Below are 19,739 nucleotides of genomic sequence, written 5' to 3' on the forward strand. Positions count from 1 at the left end.
ACTTCATCAAATATGAGGAGACTATCATTTTCTTTGGTGAGCTTGCGGATACCATTAAGGAAATCAGATTTGGGAGTAATGAAGCCAGAGTTCCCAACAACGGGTTCAAGGATGACTCCAGCAATTTCTCCTTTGTGATTTTCAAAGAGAGCTTCCACAGCCGGCAAGTCATTGTAGGGGGCTGTTAGAGTATCAAAAGTGGCTGCCTTCGGAACACCAGGTGAGTCTGGAAGTCCTAGCGTGGCCACTCCACTACCAGCCTTGACAAGGAATGGATCAGCATGACCATGGTAACAGCCCTCGAACTTAATGATCTTCGGTCGGCCGGTGTATGCACGGGCCAAGCGGAGCACACCCATGCATGCTTCTGTACCTGAGTTCACAAATCGAACCATTTCAATGCTTGGAACAGCCGCGATCACAGTTTCTGCCAGAACATTCTCTAGAAGACAAGGTGCACCAAAGCTAGTTCCCTTCTTCATCGTTTCAGCCAGAGCTGCAAGTACCTGAAGGTAAGTGTCAATCCAAGATAGTGGAGCATATATAATAACAATTTCTGCTGCTACCAGAGAGGCATCCTAGTCAAACAGCATACGAATGAAGGTTCAACCGACATCAATCTGTGGTTCTTTTCCTTTCTATTTTCTTCCTGAGAGAGAATTTCTAACTTGAGATCATCTAATACTAAGAAATCTATCTCAATTTACCCTTTCTGAAGTAAGATATTTTTTTCTTCGAGTTATCTTGTTTTCTTCTCAACTGAGTTCAATAAATTTGAAGACAGACCATTGTCATAAAATACGTAAGTTCCTAGGGACAAATGCATACGCACTATAACAGAAACAAAAGTTCTATGACAGTAAACCGAAATATACTCCAGAACAAGGACACGGACATTGTGAACTGATAACAGAATCAAGACCCATCAACAGAAACAAATATTTCAAGATATAGTGAATCAAGACCTCATCATCTGCATGCCCGATTATAGCAGGTCCCCACGATCCCACATAGTCGATGTACTCATTTCCATCTATGTCCCACATGTGAGATCCCTTAACAGAATCCATCACAATAGGTTGTCCACCAACAGACTTAAAAGCCCGAACAGGGGAATTCACACCTCCAGGCATCAACTCCTACAAAACAAAACAATTTCCATCAGCTGAAACAACATTCTCTATTAGACATCAGATGACGAAAGAAAAAGTTCAAATGCCGCATGACTACAAGTGCATTTCCGAGCAGAACTACAAACAACAAAGCAATATGACACTGAAGAACTAGATACATTCTAGATCAGAGGTGCAAAAACCAAATATAATCATCCGTTCAGCACGAGCATTAGTGTACCGATCGCCTTTCTGATAACTAATAGATTTGATTTCAGAACCTCAAACAGCTCGAATTGAACAGTCCAAACTTAAATTCCACAGCTTTTTGAAACACCATCACGATTAAAGCTTTCAGCACATTCCTGTGCAATCTCAAATCCTCTAAATTTCTATATTTCTAGGACAAACCCACATCTCCAAATCATCCGAAATCCAACCATTTCAAACCAATCCACAAACCACTCGCTCGAAACCCACAACAACTATTACAATAAAGCACAGATTGGGTAAAATGGTAATTGTACCTTGGCGACATTGAAAGCCTGCTCGGATTTTTCGAGAGTGAAACTCTTCTTCTCATCGAGGGAGACGGCCATCTTGACGGTGCAGAACCGCCGGGACGATTGCGAAAACCGCGAGGTGGGTCTCTGAGAGAGCTTCGGAGTCGAGCAGGAAAGCCCGACGGCTGCCCCGGGGATTGTGTTCGCCATGGTTGCTCTGAATCTCTCTCTCTCCCTCCTCTATCTCGTGGAGTTGTTTGGATGAAGAAGATAAAGTGAGAAGAAAGTTTGACCAGGACTTTAGACAACGGATTACATAGGAGATGCAAGCCATGCGGGTCGGGTTGGTTTTGCGGATTGTTAGAAGTTTACTTGGGCTTCAATCCGAGCCCCCTGACGGGCCGACCCACCCACCCCCAACCCAACTCGACCTTTTTTTATTGGGTTTAGTGGAAATTGGAGACAATGAAATGGAAAATTGACTTTTTACATTTTGCTATTTACATATGAAATTTTAATTTTTCAATTTAATTTTGTGTAGCGACACTCAGTTTTTGAAAAATTATTTTGTATATGTATATACGTTAGTCAAATACTAAAACTTCTCATCACAACTCCAATTTTATTACAAGTAAACTTCATGTTTACATATTTCACAGTGATAAAAATAAGGGTAAATTACCAAAATAGTCATTCAGATTTGCATAACTCATCACTTTGGTCCATGAGATTCCAAATCGATAAAAATGGTCCCTGAGATTGTCCATCATCCATCATTTTAATCATTCCGTTAAAAATTTCGTTAAGCCCCAGAGTTATTGGCTGGAAGTTTGGGCAATTTTCAAAGCTTCATAACTCAATCGTTTCTTAACCAAATTCGACCCATATTATATCAAAATGAAGATAGGAAAGTGTACAATAAGATTATACCTATTTTGAAGCCCAATGGTTGCCGGAGATTTCCAGAAAATAGCTTCAAAATTGACCAGTCCGAGTGAAAACTTGAAAACTCGTTGGAAACTGGGTAAACTTTAAACGTTCATAACTTCTTCAATATGCAACGAAATCAAGTGATTCAAAAACAAAAATCATACTTCTCGACGAGACGAAGATAATGATACATTTTTCACAGCTAACTCACCATTTTTTGGCCGGAAACCAGCTCGAAAGTGGCTGTCTTGGTCTCGAGTTAGCCACTTTCGAACCGTTTTTTGGCCAAACCAGAGAAAGTTAGCTGTCAAAAAAGGTACCATTCTCTTCATCTCATTAAGAAGTATGAATTTCATTTTTGATCACTTAATTTCGTTGAGCATTGAAGAAGTTATGAACGTTTAAAGTTTATCCAGTTTCCGGCGAGTTTTCAAGTTTTCACTCGGACCAGTCAACTTTGAGGTTATTTTTCAGCCATCTCCGGCAACCATTGGGCTTTGAAATATGTATAATCTTATTCTACACTTTCCTATCTTCATTTTGATATATTATGGTTCAAAATTGGTTAAGAAACGATTGAGTTACGAAGTTTTGAAAATTGCCCAAATTTCCGACCAAAAGCTCCGGAACACTTAATGGAGTTTTTAACGGAATGACCAAAATGATGGATGGTGGACAATCTCAGGGACAACTTTTATCAATTTGGAATCGCAGGGACCAAAGTGATGAGTTATGCAAATCTCAGGGACCATTTTGACGATTTACCAAAAAAATAAACACAAAATGCAAATATTCATGCCTAATCTATAGGGCTTCACGATCCTTATAAATGTGCTTGCAAATCAAACTCATCTGACGAAGGCATCATAAACAATTATTCCAATCGTCCAAGAGAAAGTAAGGAATTGAAGAAGGAGCCTTATAAAAATAACGAATAACCAAAGTAGAATTAGTTTCTATCCAAATATGCTTTCAATCTCCAACCCAAGCATCTCGAACTGCCGCAATGAAAGTTAAAATTTCAATAGCCGCATAAAGTAACAAACTTATTATTTGAGGCGAAAGAACCAAGCACATGCCCCTCCAAATTACGAAAAATACCCCAAAACCTGGTCTACCATTAGCACAAGAACCATCAATTTCAACCTTAACCCTAATCAACTCCTAGTTTACACAATCACAGTTTAATGTAAAAATCATTTTTAGCATCATTCCCTCTATGATTATTACGTAGTGTCATAACATTTTATATGAAAGATTGCCAAACACTAAGTTTGTTTTTCGCACTTACAACACTTTAAAATTACAATTTATTAGACAATCAATTACTTTATTCTGTCTGAATAAAAGCATCCAATAGTCACGTAAAATTTTTTTCTTCATGATTTTGTGCTACCCAACACCCATGGTGAACAATATCGAAATCATAAGGATGAAAGTAGATACAAGTTGCAATTTTTTTTTACTAGCAATTTTGCATTCAAAACTCACAACCAGTCATCACCAAAAGAACATTCACTTTCTCAATCCCCTATAACTACTATTTTTACTGTACACAAAAGTACACCCAAATGTTCTGGTTTTTTTTTTTTTGTGTTAACTATTGTAATTAGGTGATTGATTGTTTTATTAATACCATTTCTAAGAGCACGTGACCGAGGAGACGGAGAGCTTGTAGCTGAAAGTGTTGGCGTACTGAAACGACACCGTGCCGCCGTTGGCGAGGGGCTTGCCGTCGTTGACGAGGCAGTCGTTGTAGCGGAGGCGCTTGAAGATCTTGGGGTTGACGAGGCGGGCGGAGCTGAACCAACCGCAGGTGAGGTGGATGTGGGAGATGTCGCAGCCGGTGACGCACATGTTCATGATCTCGACGGTGTATGTGGGGATGCCACTTGGCAGCGGGGGTGTGGGGCCCTGGTTTATCACTATGTCTGCCTTGCTGCACTTGTCTCCTCGAATCCTGTTTGGTTCCTCCATTGCTGCCGCTGTAAAACAAGAAAGCAAATGATATGAATATATACGATTTAATATAGGAAAAGAAAATGAGACCATCATAAAAAATTTCAGATAGTGAAACGTTAAACACTACAATGTTCGCCGAAGAGAAATTCTTGAGCACGACTGTATATGCCGCGTTACCATCCACTCGTTCGAGTCCTAAACGTTACAATGTGCACATTTCCCAACCTATCAATAGGAGAATTTCTTGAGGGCAGGTAGTTGTGTTGTGTCATGTTAACTTGTCCGGCCAAAAGACCTCTGTATGCGAGTCTCAGACGCACTTATTTTGATGGATCCAAATACAAGAGAGTTCCGTTCCGTTTATATGCATTTTGGACGACCGAGAGACCGCGACCCAAGAATCTCTCTTCATGTAGGGTTGAGGAAAGCATTTATAGACAAAAGACACTTTTTCTAGATGATTCACATGAATTATACAAGAAAAGCTTAAACACAGACAAATCAACCCAAAAGGAAAACTGGAGATGGGACCTGTCAAAGCTTCTACTTTCAATGTATCACCTATTCATGTTTTGCTTTTCCAATTTGGATCCTCTCCTGAGAGGGTCAAAATCCTGTTGACTAAGCAATACGGACTGTTGGATCAAAATCTAACGATTATAATTATTATAACTTCTTGAAGATCTCCTGTTTGTAACTGTTGAATTTTGATCCAACGGCCCATGCTGCTTGATCAACAAAATTCGAACCCACTGCCCAGGAGAGAATCCAAATCCTTGCTTTTCACCGATGGCTTAGCCTTTTTGTATTTGGCAACTTAGCATTCAAAAAAGAGCCAAGACTTTCGGTCAACACGCTCTTTCACTTCAGAGAAGGGCATTTTCCATGTGTCAACATTTACTTGCCGAAAAAATAGAAAAAGACAGAATGCAATTGGCATTCATCATATACGCAGAATTGGCAGACAGCTAGAAAAGTGAAGTAGGGCTTCATTTGTATGAGAAATGATTTCCAAATTTCTCTTTTTCTTGTTTCAAGTCACATAATTAAATAAATAATTCACGAGTTAAAAAGCGAGAGAAATGTTATCAAATCCAACCACGGATAACTATGTATCTGTAGTCACATAGTAATCGGGAGTATGAAATTCGTAATTTACATATAATGTTAACATAATATGCACATATTTCAAGGGACAAATTGTAGACATTAAAACAAGCCAATAGGGTTGTGCAATGTAACATAAAACAGTGTGTATTTCTTTGCAAAGACTTTGTTTCAAATTTGGTTACACCAAAAGAGGGAATGGCAACCTATTGGGATATTTGAGATACCATTCAAAAGATACCCATATCATATGGGACAGCATACACACCTAGAGCAGGGGGGTCAAAGAGCTAACGGTGCACGTTAGCATGTACCCCTTACGAGCGCGGAATTCTGACACTGACACCCATTTCCCACCCCTCTGACCAAAGAATGCCAGTTATTCACTTGCGAACAAATGGCTAACAAATTCTGGTTTGTCTCACCATCACCATGTTAGAAATACCAAAATTACGGAAAATTCAAATTAAATCATAAGGACTTGACCTAAGAACGGAATGTTTGCCGATGTCCTGATAAACTTATTTTGCGGAGGACCGGAAAATTAAATAAAAAATAAAATTTATCTAGAGGCCTCCATGCATTCAATTCTCGTTTCTATGGCTAATTCGAGAAACTAAATTAACTAATACGAATAATATTAATTAATCGGAAATTGATCACTTACCACGAACAAGCAGCTTGCGGTGGATTGCAGCGAGTGTGGAGTTTGCAGCTTCAGACGATTCAGGCTTCAAAAATCCATCTGCAAATAAAATTCGTAAACAAAATATCATCAAATTAAAAATAAATAAAAAAAAATTATTGGGGAAAGTGTGAAAAATAACACGGAATTGGACAAGAAATTAAGTAATTAATTAATTAAAAATTAAAATTCAGAAGATGACAAACACATGGACCCCTTGTGTTTGCGAAAGAGATACCAAGAACAAACAAAAAGCAACTCGATAAAAAAGCGGATTAAATTATAAAATTCAGAAGCAATAATTAGATACGGGATTCAATGGGGAGAAAGAATCTAAGCAAAAATAAAAAAAAAACAAATAACAGCGTGCGTCGCGTGAATCTTCGGCGGTAAGATCCAAACGACAAGTCGTCGTCCGTACACGTACCTCGGTCAAATCCAGGCGCGAACAGCAGCACCACTGCGGCCACGACTCCGAAGAGAAGCAGCGACGCCACGACCGCAACGACTCGCCGTTTCGTCATCGTGCGGGTGAGTCGAGTTGGAAACGAACTCGGTTCCGAAAGAGCGAGTGCTGAACCGACGAACGAGTTACTGAGCAAGCTTCGAAGCTCTGCAGTGAAGAAATACAAGTGAGAGGGTGAAGGAACCGATGAATTTATATCACATCAAAAATCAATCAGATAAATCAGTCAAAAAAAACAATAGCCGTCGATTTAGAGAGAGAAAGAAGAGAGGAGAGAGAGCGCTGAGATTTGACTTGCATAAAGTGGGAAGGACTCACGGGGAGGACGATAGATATAGAGAGGCTACACGCTAGGCTTTTTCTGTAGGATCAAAACAGGCAAAACGACGGCGGTTTGAAGTTTTGAGCGCCAGAGAGCTAGGTATTTCACAGAAGAGGAAACCGCGACTTTTTCCTCCGAATTGTCGAGGAAAACGATGCGTTTTGGTGCCGAATCGCTGCTGCGAGATACAATTGCGTGTGTGGGGAACTGTGGATTTTCCGGGAAACTTTTATGCAGCGAAGAGAGAGAAAGAGAGAGAAAGAGAGAGAGAGAGAGTTAGAGAGAGGGGAGTTAGAGAGAGAAAACAAGCGCAGGCTGTAAATAGTGGTACAGAGATGTACAAGGAAACAGCACACATAAATGGCAGACATTGTTGGCTGTGCAGAAAGAAAAGCTCCAAAAGCGAGACAGAAATGGCAGCGCAAAATCGCAAAAAGGCCTGAAATGTCAAAACACAAAAATCCTCCAAAAGCCGATCGCATTTAATGCTTCTCTGCGAATCTCAAAACCTATACATATAAACACAGTGAGTGTATCTATAGAATTAGACGACGTCGTACCTGCTCGGCGGATTAGGGTTTCCAGGACCGGGAATGAGGAAGAAGACGAGGGGAATGTGGTCGGTTGCTTGGTTTTGGAGGTGAGTGTTTATAAAGTGATTATTTAATTAATTAAATTGAATGATTATTAATTAACGAGGGATTAGAGCGCACGTGGGGGAGTTAATTGTTTTAACTGAGGGGAGAAATGAATGATTAGGTCATTTATCCGGTTTAGAGGGAGGGGGGAATGTTCGGGTACGGGTGGGGGGGGGGGACCGGGAGGTCCGGGACCACACGGAGGACGTTTGGGCATTCTGCGATAACACGTGCGTGTGCCTGTTAAGATTATTATTATTTTTTTAATGATTAATGTTTTATTTTGTTTTTTTGCTGTTTTAGGACATGGACAAGGATAAATTGGTAGGAATGTTGCTAAAGATGGAGATGGATGATATTGTCATTTTCTTTTTGTTTTGGGTAAATGAATTAGATTTGTTCATTGCAAGTTTGATAGAGACCAATAACACCAACATTGACAAGGAGAAACTTTTCACACACAAAAGAAGAAAGGTTGTGATGATGCGTAAACATGTGCTATTAATTCACGTTTTATAACATTAACTCACTTCTATTAGAGAGCTATATACTATTTTTAGCTGTTGAAAATGACAAAAACAGCCTCCAGTCGAAAGGCTAAAAGGAATCGTGCTTTAGGAATCATGGCACATTTAGCCCCAGGGCAGGCTATGTGTACCCAACCCTTGGCTTAATTTTTTTCCACGGGTTCCACGGGGTCGGCCCATAGGAAAAGCGGCTCTAGCACATTAGTAGTCCTTCATGTCTGGAGATGGTCTTAGGAATTGACATAACGAATCTCTTAAATCCCACATTAAAATCCTACACCACGAAAATAATAATATAACACAACTTATAGGTAAGGAGTAAGCCCGATTGGTTCAGTTCACTTTATTTCAAAACCAAAAACTAAATCGAATGATAAACCGGTTTGGCTCAAATTTATAGGGATATATGGCATACCCGAAAACTGAAGGCATGAGATAACAAATGAGGAATCGTTTTTATCCCATACTCATTCCTTCTCATGCCCATTTTCTAATTCGTTACGTAAAATTTGACATTTTCTAAATCAAAGCCCTCCAAACCCAATTCTTGGTATGCAAGGAAATTGACCAAACCAGAGAAGGCAAAGACCCGTGTAATAGTCGATACGAAACCCAGTGTATTGTTTTTACTATATTTCAACATCGCATCCTACCGATTCAACCCAACACATACTGATGCTCATGGTTCATATTATCACTCTGATTTCTCTCCTTATACATTACACCATTTACGTCACGTAACTAGTGAGAAAGAAGGCCGGCGTGTTCCCCAACCGTCCAACAAATGGCTCCCGATCTACGTTTGAGTACTTCTGAAATTTGGGTCAACTACATTTCGCCAATTCCTAAAGATCACTACTGAACACAATGGCGAGACCGCTATCTTTTGGATTTCAAGTTCCCGGACTTCTTTGCTTCGAGTTCCCTTACCTTTTCAAGCAATAATTGAATGGTACTGGATGCATCCTGCAAAAACAAGCAAAATAAGGGAAGGGGAAGGGGGGGGGGGGGGGAGTGAATCTTAAAAGGTAAAAGGTACGAACAAAGAAATTGCGCTGACCTGCAGCTTCTTTCTCAAAGTGGCCTCTTCATTGTCTCGTCGCTCCCTCTCCTCGGAGAATATGCCAATTAGAGTTTCTTGTTCCCTGCTCATTTCCTCAATTTTTTCTTGTGCCGTTTGGAGCTGGTGATCACAAGAACAGGCAGTAATTGTCAAATTCTATCAAATATTCAAAGAGATCAATCGCTTGCTTAATAGATCTACTTCCCACTTTTTCCAACAATCTCGGCGAGAATTAGATAATGGGCACATACCTGAGTTTCAAGTAACTTGGATCTATCCTTTTCACGCTGCAAGTCCTGCTCCAAATCAGCAGAAGTTGCTCTGTCCTTCTCCGCCTCCAACCTATACAGAAGGAAAGAGTTGAGGACGATTCGCATGCAGCATGGTGATAAAGTACTGAAGCGAACATTAAGTCCATACGAATGTTTATATGGTGGTGAAAAGGACAGAACAAGTACCTTTGCTTCAGTTCACGATTCTCTTTTCTCAATCGCTCCAAAACGCCTGAATCACCATTGACATCATTCCCCTGCTAATTGAGCAAAACCCTAACTTTAGAAATATAATAACCCTCTAATGCAAAAAGTAATTTGAAGCAAAGTCAGTATAAGTAACCTTTGACTTGGAACTTGGGGTGTGTAAACTGGTTCCTCCACGTGTTGAATAATCTTGCTGAGATTGAGTACCGTCCATACATGAAGATAACCGAGTCACCGGGACATCTTTTCCAGAGTATTTCTTAGCAGAAAATGCCTTACTACTACTGCCATTCACTTGTTTATCGGTAACATTGACTGCTGAAGGTGATGGTGGTTCAGATGAGCTTGACGATCCTTCCCCTGATTTTGTGGGCGATTGCACTCTTTTTGTGGCTTTATCAGACGTGTGTACATTCACATGCCCATGATAAGTAGAAATATTTTTTGAAGCTTTAGAACGGAGCTTGCTGGAAACATTAACCGGTTTCTTGCTGCCTGATGTATTACCATTCGTTTCATAGGGAGGACCCTCTACAAATGAAAATATGAATATTTATGACTTTATGAGGTTGACAAGGGTAAACCAAAAGAATGTATGGTACACAACATACCTTTATCTGCAGAGCCATTCTTATTCCGTGGAGCATAACCGATTTTATGACAATTGTCTCTCCTACATAGGCAGTGGCGAACACCCGTTTGTGAGCATCAAAGATTAAAAACAACAAAGCAACTCATAAAAGTCTGAACTCATTGTAAGCAATTAGCCCAAAGACCACAAACCAGTAAGTCTTTTGCATAGCTATTAATTTTCCCTCCAGTCTTTGAAGAACTGTTGTACGCTCAAACCCCTGCTTATCATGAGCTGGTTCAACAAAATTAGCTTCTAAAAGACCTACAAGAACAAAATGTCTCAGAAACAACTCACTTTCAGCTAATTAGTTAAAGTCAAGGAACTTGAATAAAGAAACAACACCTATAACACCACGGCCGTCACTTCCTGCAGCATTCCAAAGCCTCCAAAATGGCTGGAGATAAAAATGAACATCATAAATAAAATTTAAAATTTATCAACTTCTGCTTAATGACCGATGAAAATTCATTGCTTAAACAACATATTCAAAACAAACTCAAGAAATGCATAGTTTAAAACTAAAATACCTTAATCAGTCGATTCTTGTGATATACATTAAACCCTTGAACATCAATATGATGTTTTGCGTCCTTCACAAACCCAATGGTGACAACAGCAACCATCTGATGACAAGAGTTGCATGTCCTTAGAAAGACAACAAAATTACGCAAGATTATCACAGTAAAAGTTTGTAGTGAAATATTACATTTGAATCCTTTGTAACCCCATCAGCACCAGGCTGTGGCCGATATGTGACTTGCTGGGACATCATCATATCATTGACTATGTTGTGGTGCTCAACATCCTTCCCGCGAAGAATAATTCGAAAGTTATGAGGAATCCGCAAATAGAGAATTGATACATAGCTCTGGAGTCAAAATGAAGAAACGTATTAATAATAAATAATAGATGAACAGATAGACAGTTTCTGTCTTCAAGTTGGACCAGGAACTATGACACAAATCAGCTTCATCTGTCTTCATTTCATATTATCATCTCTCTTAGTTCTTTATCATTTTACCATATGTAGCAAAACTGTTGTATTTTACTCCGACTAGACAGTACAGCCAACTAGTGTAAATATCCAAAATAAGCAATGCACACAAAGATAGCGACTAGCAGAAGCGGGGGGGGGGGGGGGGGGGGGGAGTACAAATAGGTTTTTGACTTATTAAAGTTAAGATTAAATACATGAATTCCTCTGTTCTGATACAGAACCAAGACCCACCCAAGACCACTGGAAAATTGATAAGTGAGCAAACAGAACGGTGAAATTTAGTTTTACCCTCAATGAGTGCTGGTAAGTTAAGAAAAAACGAGAATTGGGATGGTCTTTTGCCATTTGTATACTCTTCTCGTCTCGATTGACACCTCTAATTTGAATATCCTGCAAAATACACACCATATACAATTTTGCTGGAATCACAACGCCACTGAAGTTCAAAAAATTAGGAGACAAATATCCAGTCAACCAACATACATGTGGATCAGCTTCAAAATCAAGCTCCAGCTGTCCTTCATCATCCTCCCAAAGGTTGTAGATGATTATTCGGGTTCCATGGGTTTTCATCATATAGAACTAAACAAAAAATAAAATTAACAAAATTCATAACAAAATCTGTATCAAATTTACCAATTTGGTATAAGCTCTAGAACACAATTACCTGATGAAGCAGGTCTTCTTCATCAAAAAATGGGGACCATTGGATTATTGTTTCCAAATTTTTATCCCAATCAATTGACGAGGATCTTAACATCTTGTTCCAAGCCCCTTGTCCTCTCTCATAGTCAAGCTTTTCATTCATGTACACAACAAAACACATCATTTAGATGAAGGACCAGCTTGTGATTTTTATGCAACAATTTATTTTTTTCTTGTTTGTGGGATTTGGATAAGTTTACTGAAAATCCAAAATGCAAGCATACTAGTACTTCATTTAGGAAACGAATACATGTAATATACAAAAAACATGGCATAGTAAAATCTAACATTAATTAGAAAAAAGAATTAGTCATAAAAAAATGGTGTACTCGAACCTCCACCCCTAAATCCAAATAGTCCACCCTGTCAACATCCTACAACTTTCTTCTCTCCAAACACGCCAAATAAAACCTAGTGGATCAAATCATAATACAGACAAACAAAAATCTCAGCTAAGGCACTCAACACAACACCCTTTGTTGCAAAGTTTTCTTCCCAAGGCAGTTAAAGACTGGTTTCATGAGTGATGCAAATCATCTAGGCCGAAACCTAAGGCTTACCCTCTTTTACTGGCATAATTTTTTTAGTTCCAATAAACGTTAAAGCCCAACCTACCTCACCAATGTGACAACTGACAACTGTCTATAGACACATTGAATCAACATAAAGACTTGAAGAGAATATGTATAAATTCCAATAGGTAGAGGAAGACAATTTAAATGCCATACCATGGGAACTACAATATCTTCCTTTCCCGTGCTCGTCAAAAATGTGTAAGACAGCAATCCAATGCTCTGTGTAGCACTAAAAGCAATGTGAACATATCTCAATTAGTTTCAAGAATAGAAAAAATAAATCTATCCATTTTTTCCTATTCATAATAGATAATGAGAAGAGGCCACTGGGTACACCAATAGAAGTCGTAAATATGACCAAACACACACACACACACACACACACACATACATTGGTGACAGTACTGATTTAACTGATACTACTTCAACAATGAACAAAAAGCATGGGGTATAATTCCACTATCCAAATTAGAGCAACAAGTAATACAATTTCTTAATAGTTCCAGATGATTAGTTGCTCTCATTTTATTCAGTCACTCTTTATGACAAAGTGCAAGCTAAGTTTGTATGGATTCTCCATGCTAAAGTGGATTCAAGATATGAAAATAGAAATTCCTGCAAGCAATGATGGTTTCTGAACCTCAGAAGCAACACACAAATCTAAAATCTAGCGTTGTTCCCATGAGCTGAAGAAATAACCACTACAAACCTAACATGAAATGCTCTGTAAAAGAAACAACGATAGACAATTGTGACCAGAAAGACACCTTTTTCCATCTTTTCCACTAGAACGAGAGAACACAATTACATCTGCTCCAAGCCTCATGGTACTTGTCTTAAAGCCATTTCCATCTGTATAAACAAGCAACTTACATGATTCTTTGGAGATTACAGAAAACCAAAAACACTATAGCTAAATACTGGTGTCATACATTGTCCAATAGTGTTTGCAACTTTGCTTTTCGCAGAATACCCCAACGACATGCAATGTCGCATCTTATCTGGACCCATCCCACCACCATTATCTGCAATGTACATCAAATGAATTTCCGAACAAACAGAATATCAGAATTTGAGAACAAAATTAAAACCTCTTAGCATTCTTCAAACGACATCCAACAATAAGGTAAAGTTGCTGGAGAACTAAGAAAGTTAAAATACCTTCAATCAGCAACATTCTGCTTCTGTCTTTCTTATTTTCAAGCATATCTATATTAACATATGTAGCACCACTGCAAACCTAACATTACAGTGAAGAAATAACTCCAATCAATGATTAAACAGAAAACACATGTAGAAACATAACGAAGATATAGAATGGAAAACTACCTCGTCCAATGCGTTGTCTAAGAGCTCGGCGAAAGCTGTAAAACATCACAAGGTCACACTCCAGCATTAACCACCAAAGACACAAAATCAAGAACTACACAGAACATCAATTAAATTTACCTCCAAGGGCCCACTTATGGCTCGTAGCATTCGAATGCAGAAACTTTGGGTGAACCCGGACATGGTCTATCCCACCTGCATATTCAACAGTAAATTTGTTAAACATCATATTTGGCACGGGACATATCCGTTGGTGCATGTTGCATGTTTTTTGCAAATGATATAGTGCTAATTGATGAAACGTAGGACAGAGTAAATGCAAAGATTAACCTTTGGCAGGAAGTGTTGAAATCTAAAGATCTTCACCTAAGTAGGTCAAAGACAAAGTATATGGAGTTCAGGTTCAATGGGAATGGGGTTCAAATGAGATAGGGGTGAGGATTGAAGATCATGAAGTACCAAAGATGAACACTTTCGCTATCTTGGAATGAAGAATTGGATAGAGATCTCAACCATAGAACATAAGTTTGATGGATGAAGTGAAAGAGTGCATCGGGTGTGTTGTGAGACCTGCGTATGCCACTAAAGAGGGAAAATTTTATAAGACGGCAATAAGGCCAACAATGCTTTATGACATAGAACATTGGGCGGTTAAGTATCACGTGCAAAAATGAGTGTAGCGGAGAAGAGAATGTTTCGTTAGATGTGTGGGTACATGAAAAATGACAGGATTAAGAACAATGATATCCGAGATAAAGTAGAAGTGGCCGAAAATGAAGATAGATGAGAGAAAACAGGTTAAGGTGGTTTGGACATGTGAAACGTAGAACTACATATGCTCCGATTAGAAAATTTGATAATGTGATTATGAGGCACACTCAGGAAAAAAAGAATAGACGAACACCTAGATGACGTGGACACAGACTTTAAGAAGAGACATGAGATACTTGAGCTAACAAAATAGTGCAAAACCGAACACAATGGTATTATAGGATTCATTTATCCGATCACACTTAGTGAAGGCTGGCTTTGTTGTTGTTTTTGTTTGTTTCATAGTCTGATCATGTTAGAATCTCCAAATTAGGCAACAGACCCCATTTGTAAACAGAATCCACTCATGCATGTGAAACATGAATCTTTTCAATGGGTGAAGCAGTAAACTTCCATCACATTGCGTTCATAACTTGAAAAGATCGAAAATTTTCTCGGCAACCGAACAGATCTTAGTAAAAACAAACACAAAGAAAACAATGTAGATATTTTGAAGAGCAAATAGAGAGTTTAAGATTACCGGCAGAAGAATCCCAATCGCCACAAGGAGATCCTTCATAATCCCCGGCCTTCCAAAACTGCTTAAAGTGCGACCGACTCATCACCCCGCGCTCTTCCCTTCGCGCAACCGCCGCATCCGGCCCGGGAAGCAGCCGCCCCACCTCTTCTGGCGGTAGAGGGCTCAAAAACCCAACCGGAAATCCGACTCCCATCCCGTCCAACTTCCTCTTCTTCGTCAAAACCCCCGAAGCTCCGCCGCCGCCGACCGCCGAATCGTCGGAGTCGGAGTCGCTGCTGCTACTGTCGCTACTCGTGCTCAGGCAAATTACGGAATCCGGCGGCAACTTACAACCGACGCCGCTTCGCTTCGGCGTTGGAATATACGAAGCTTCCAGGAGCTCCTGCTTCACCCTCGCGTCCATGGCTTTGAAAACAAGAGATTCAAAAGACCGAATCAATTTTTTGTTAAATTCCGCTTTCTTTTCTTTTCCCTGCCGCTTTGAACTCTCAGAAACCAGAGCTTTCTTTTCTTTTTTTTCTTTTCTGGTTTAAACGCAATAAAATTTCCTCTACTATGTAATACTCCTTCCCTTAGGCGTCAGATGTATTAGATTTAATTGTAAATTTAAATTTATTATTACTAATCTATTTTAAAATAAACCCGCCTCTTCTTTTTTAGGATAGATGCTATCGTTTGTTTTTTTTTTTTAAATATAATTTCCATATGTGCTACATTCACCCATCCGTCTTATTTTTTCACTCTTTTATTAGCATGAATATCCATGGTAGATATTATGAAGAGGTTGGTAAGTCTAGAAATACTCATTTTCGTTATTAGCATAATATTTATGGAGTTTTAACGAAAAGTCCGTGATACTGTTCATTTTAACCAAAAATCATATTTTTACACTAAAAAGTCAAACCTGGTACTATTCATTTTACTATTTATTTTGTCTTTATCGTTAAATCTCAAAGTTTTCAAGCCCTTTTCATTAGTTTTCCTTAATATTTAGTGATTTTTTTCAAGTCTCAAGTTCGATTATTAATAATGGATACGACACATAATTATGACTAATACATCATGCGGCTTGATTTGGCAAAAACCTTTCTTTACCAACTTCGTTCGTTAAAAAGAAATTGAGATCGAAATTATCATAATAGTGTTTAATGTTTAAATTATAATGTAGAGTAAACTTGATCTTATTCTTCGTGTCAACCACCTATTAATGGTAATATATGTTGTTTTGGAGCAATCCAAATATGCAAATTGTGATTAAATTAATTTGATTAAGATAGATTATGGTTAATAAAATAACTGATAAATTATGATTACAGACTTCATAATATGATTTTTTTATATATAATTTAATTAACTCTCTCATCGTACTAAAATAAAATAAAATAAAATAGAAAATGGTGCTGTAGCTGCTGGAAAGTGCAACTACACTGTGAAGTGGATCTGATCTGTACTTAACTATTTCACCTTTTTATCATATGAGTGGGTCCTACATGAGTTATGCAATTATAGATGCCTCATCAATGCGATGATGTGTTTGTGCTTTTTGGGGATTAAATGTTAGATTAATTATTGATAAATTTGAACCTACGTTGTTATGTAAGAATTGAACATCTTTTCATTACTGTACTAAAGAGTTACGAATTGGAAGCATTTTAAACCCAATGCTACTTCAAATAAAATGATGTTTGATTCCCTTTTCTTCTTTTTAATGTTGAACACTTTTTTTCTCAAATAAGAAATAATACAGTACACTTATTGAATTATTGAAATAATGCTTGCAAAGATATGACGGGTGTAGTGTATTATGATTTATATGGACTTTTATTGAGTTTTTAAAGTGATAAACTTTTAAGTTTAGTATACTTTTGCTTAGACCATCTCCAATATTTAGGTTAAAATTTTAATGCTTGCAAAGATATGACAGGTGTAGTGTATTACGATTTATATGGACTTTTATTGAGTTTTTAAAGTGATAAACTTTCAAGTTTAGTATACTTTTGCTTAAACCATCTCCAATATTTAGGTTAAAATCTAAAAATTTTAACCTAAACAATTTAGGTTATAACATAGAAACAGTTTTTCTGTTCCAATCATTCTGGATAAATTTTTAGCCCGAGATTATTGAAGAATGAATTTAGGATAATTTTTTTTTACTTAAAGTAACATTTAAACAAAATTATGTAGACTATCTTGATTTAATTTTATGAACATTTTAACATAAAAATATTTAGATTTCGATAAATAATGAAAAATCACTAAACCGGCACCATGAAACTCATGAAACACTATAAAAGAATATGAAAACACATGAACGGATTTTTTTTTAATTATTTTAGTTGTTGAATTTAAATCTGGACCGTTAGGTCTTTTGTTTTACCGTTCAGTTTAATCATATTATATTTTAGTCAGGGTTGGAGCAAGTTGGGTAGGTTTGAAACCTAAAATTTAAGGTTTACTCCAAGATTTGGAGTAGGTTTTACTATTTTAAACTCCATAAAAGTTCATAGGTTTTTAATGATGTACTTTTGTGCAAAATAAAGAAGTTAAATGCCTAACCATATAAATGGTCTATGTGCGGTGAAAAAAATTAAGATTTAAACCTTCATGGTGCCACTTAATATTACAGTATAGTGATATTTCTCTTTACTTGTAAGTGAGAGGTCTTATGTTTGATTCTCACCAAAGGCAAACTTGAACCACATCATTGCTAACTCATTGTGAGGCTTAACCCACTCTCCCACCCCCTTACCCTAAATAATATCATTTGTAGAAAAAAGAAAAAGAAAAAAAAAGAACAGCCTTTGTGGTGTAATCAGTTTCATGGTATAATCTGTCAACAAATTTAGTCCAAAAGAAAACATACACATATGGTGGGTCAACCTAGTAACCTAGAGGGAATGTTGGTAGATTTACTCCAAAATTTGGCCCAAGGGTTGGAGCAAGTTGGGATAGGTTTGAAACCTAAAATTTAAGGTTTACTTCAAGATTTGAAGTAGGTCTTACTATTTTAAACTCCATAAAAGTTCATAGGTTTTTAATGATATACTTTTGTGGAAAATAAAGAAGTTAAACGCCTAACCATAGAAATGGTCTATGTGCGGTGAAAAAAATTAAGATTTAAACCTTCATGGTGCCACTTAATATTACAGTGTAATGATATTTCTCTTTACTTGTAAGTGAGAGGTCTTAGGTTTGATTCTCACCAAAGGCAAACTTGAACCACATCATTGCTAACTCATTGTGAGGCTTAACCCACTCTCGTTTGTAAGAAAAAAAAAAAAAGAGCCTTCGTTGTGTAATCAGTTTCATGGTATAATCTGTCAACAAATTTAGTCCAAAAGTGATTTTTCCGTTAAATGCAAGTGGGGAGGTGAAGTTCACCTCTGATGGTTCGCTCAGTACGAGTTTCAAGGTTAGGTTATTCGGAATTGGATCCCCTCCTGAGCAAATGATGGTTTATATGAATGTGGGATTTTCTGTTTAAAATTTCTAAATTACAATGAGTTCAACGTGAAATGGGATTTTTTTTTTTTTGAGAACTAAATGAATTAATTTAAAGAGAAATCTCGATTTAGAGTCAAATAGAAGAGCATTTTTAGCTTGAGGAGGGATCATCCAATTCCAAATACACTACCACTAACATGGTAACCTAAAGAAGTAATGGCATCCGCCGTGAAGTTTACTTATCTGAAAACATGATTCCACTCTACTGATTTAAACGAGGAAGCAAGTCATTTGGTATCTTCAACAATTGGTCTAATTCTCCAATTCCAATTAAAAAAAAATGATTATCAATTTCAATTCCATAATTCCCTAAACTTGGGTCGATTCAAAATTTTCGACAAATGAAAATGTCAAAATCGATTAATTTCGAAATTTCAAAGTTCACATATTTACTCATCCAGAAGTTTTTTAGTTTTTTCTTTAGGGAACTGTTATTAGCACTCCAAAAATTTCATTATACACTCTTCATAAATGTATTTTTCTTTCAAATTATAGAAATTTTGAAAAGTCAAATGAGATTTTTGGAATGCTAATAACAATTATCTTTCTTTAACAAAACATGTAATAACTTAGAAACACAAGTTTTGCCTTTTGTCTGCTTCATGTCTCAACGTTACCAAGCAACCCGAAGTCCAGAAAGGTACAAAATACAACACAACAACAAAAAAAAAGACCATACAACAATAATCAAATTTGATGATGACATAAATCAGAACAAAAGGCATGAGCAGTGATCATAAAAAGACAATTTCAAAGCTTTCAGTAGCCCTACACGCATATGCATTTTAGTTTTATCAATACACTTTTGATCATCTGATGACGCTTTATTATAATGGCGGAAAATAATAATACTTATGCACTATATGCGATTCAATTCCCACTGGTTCCTCTCCCCCCTAACATTTAACAA

The 19,739-nt window shown here is 37.5% G+C and overlaps 3 protein-coding genes across 5 annotated transcripts in view; all 3 read right to left on the minus strand.

The window, feature by feature from the left end:
- Positions 1-1,905, minus strand: part of LOC126626971 (glutamate-1-semialdehyde 2,1-aminomutase 2, chloroplastic-like) — a 2,659-nt gene extending 754 nt beyond the window's left edge. The window contains exons 1-3 of the mRNA XM_050296378.1: positions 1,640-1,905; positions 966-1,139; positions 1-506 (exon numbers count right to left, since the gene is read on the minus strand). The exon at positions 1-506 is cut by the window's left edge and continues 754 nt beyond it. Coding sequence (XP_050152335.1) covers positions 1-506; positions 966-1,139; positions 1,640-1,825 — 866 coding nt within the window. The 5' untranslated portion in view covers positions 1,826-1,905. The remainder of the gene's footprint in view (positions 507-965; positions 1,140-1,639) is intronic.
- Positions 1,906-3,984: 2,079 nt separating this feature from the next.
- On the minus strand, positions 3,985-7,743 carry LOC126626978 (TPD1 protein homolog 1-like). Of its 2 annotated transcripts, none has more exons than XM_050296390.1 (4): positions 7,648-7,743; positions 6,727-6,912; positions 6,282-6,359; positions 3,985-4,530 (listed from the first exon to the last, which is right to left on the minus strand). In XM_050296390.1, the coding sequence occupies exons 2-4, from the start codon at positions 6,821-6,823 to the stop codon at positions 4,187-4,189; spliced, it is 519 nt and encodes a 172-aa protein (XP_050152347.1). In that variant the 5' UTR covers positions 6,824-6,912; positions 7,648-7,743; the 3' UTR covers positions 3,985-4,186. The 2 variants fall into 2 exon arrangements, with proteins under 2 accessions (XP_050152347.1, XP_050152348.1); XM_050296391.1 differs by lacking the exon at positions 7,648-7,743 and adding an exon at positions 7,084-7,598.
- A 1,106-nt stretch (positions 7,744-8,849) lies between these two features.
- Positions 8,850-15,868, minus strand: LOC126626967 (protein MICRORCHIDIA 7-like). 2 transcript variants are annotated; one of them, XM_050296375.1, is made up of 20 exons: positions 15,326-15,868; positions 14,155-14,229; positions 14,035-14,069; positions 13,867-13,945; positions 13,638-13,730; positions 13,473-13,557; positions 12,859-12,934; positions 12,093-12,221; positions 11,909-12,007; positions 11,714-11,815; positions 11,135-11,296; positions 10,956-11,051; positions 10,771-10,822; positions 10,578-10,689; positions 10,406-10,467; positions 9,931-10,325; positions 9,774-9,844; positions 9,567-9,657; positions 9,313-9,435; positions 8,850-9,218 (listed from the first exon to the last, which is right to left on the minus strand). In XM_050296375.1, the coding sequence occupies exons 1-20, from the start codon at positions 15,726-15,728 to the stop codon at positions 9,132-9,134; spliced, it is 2,427 nt and encodes an 808-aa protein (XP_050152332.1). In that variant the 5' UTR covers positions 15,729-15,868; the 3' UTR covers positions 8,850-9,131. The 2 variants fall into 2 exon arrangements, with proteins under 2 accessions (XP_050152332.1, XP_050152331.1); XM_050296374.1 differs by having other exon boundaries at positions 9,774-9,847.
- Positions 15,869-19,739: the final 3,871 nt, after the last annotated feature.

Source organism: Malus sylvestris, chromosome 6 (genome assembly GCF_916048215.2).
Source record: "Malus sylvestris chromosome 6, drMalSylv7.2, whole genome shotgun sequence".
NCBI classification, from domain to species: domain Eukaryota; kingdom Viridiplantae; phylum Streptophyta; class Magnoliopsida; order Rosales; family Rosaceae; genus Malus; species Malus sylvestris.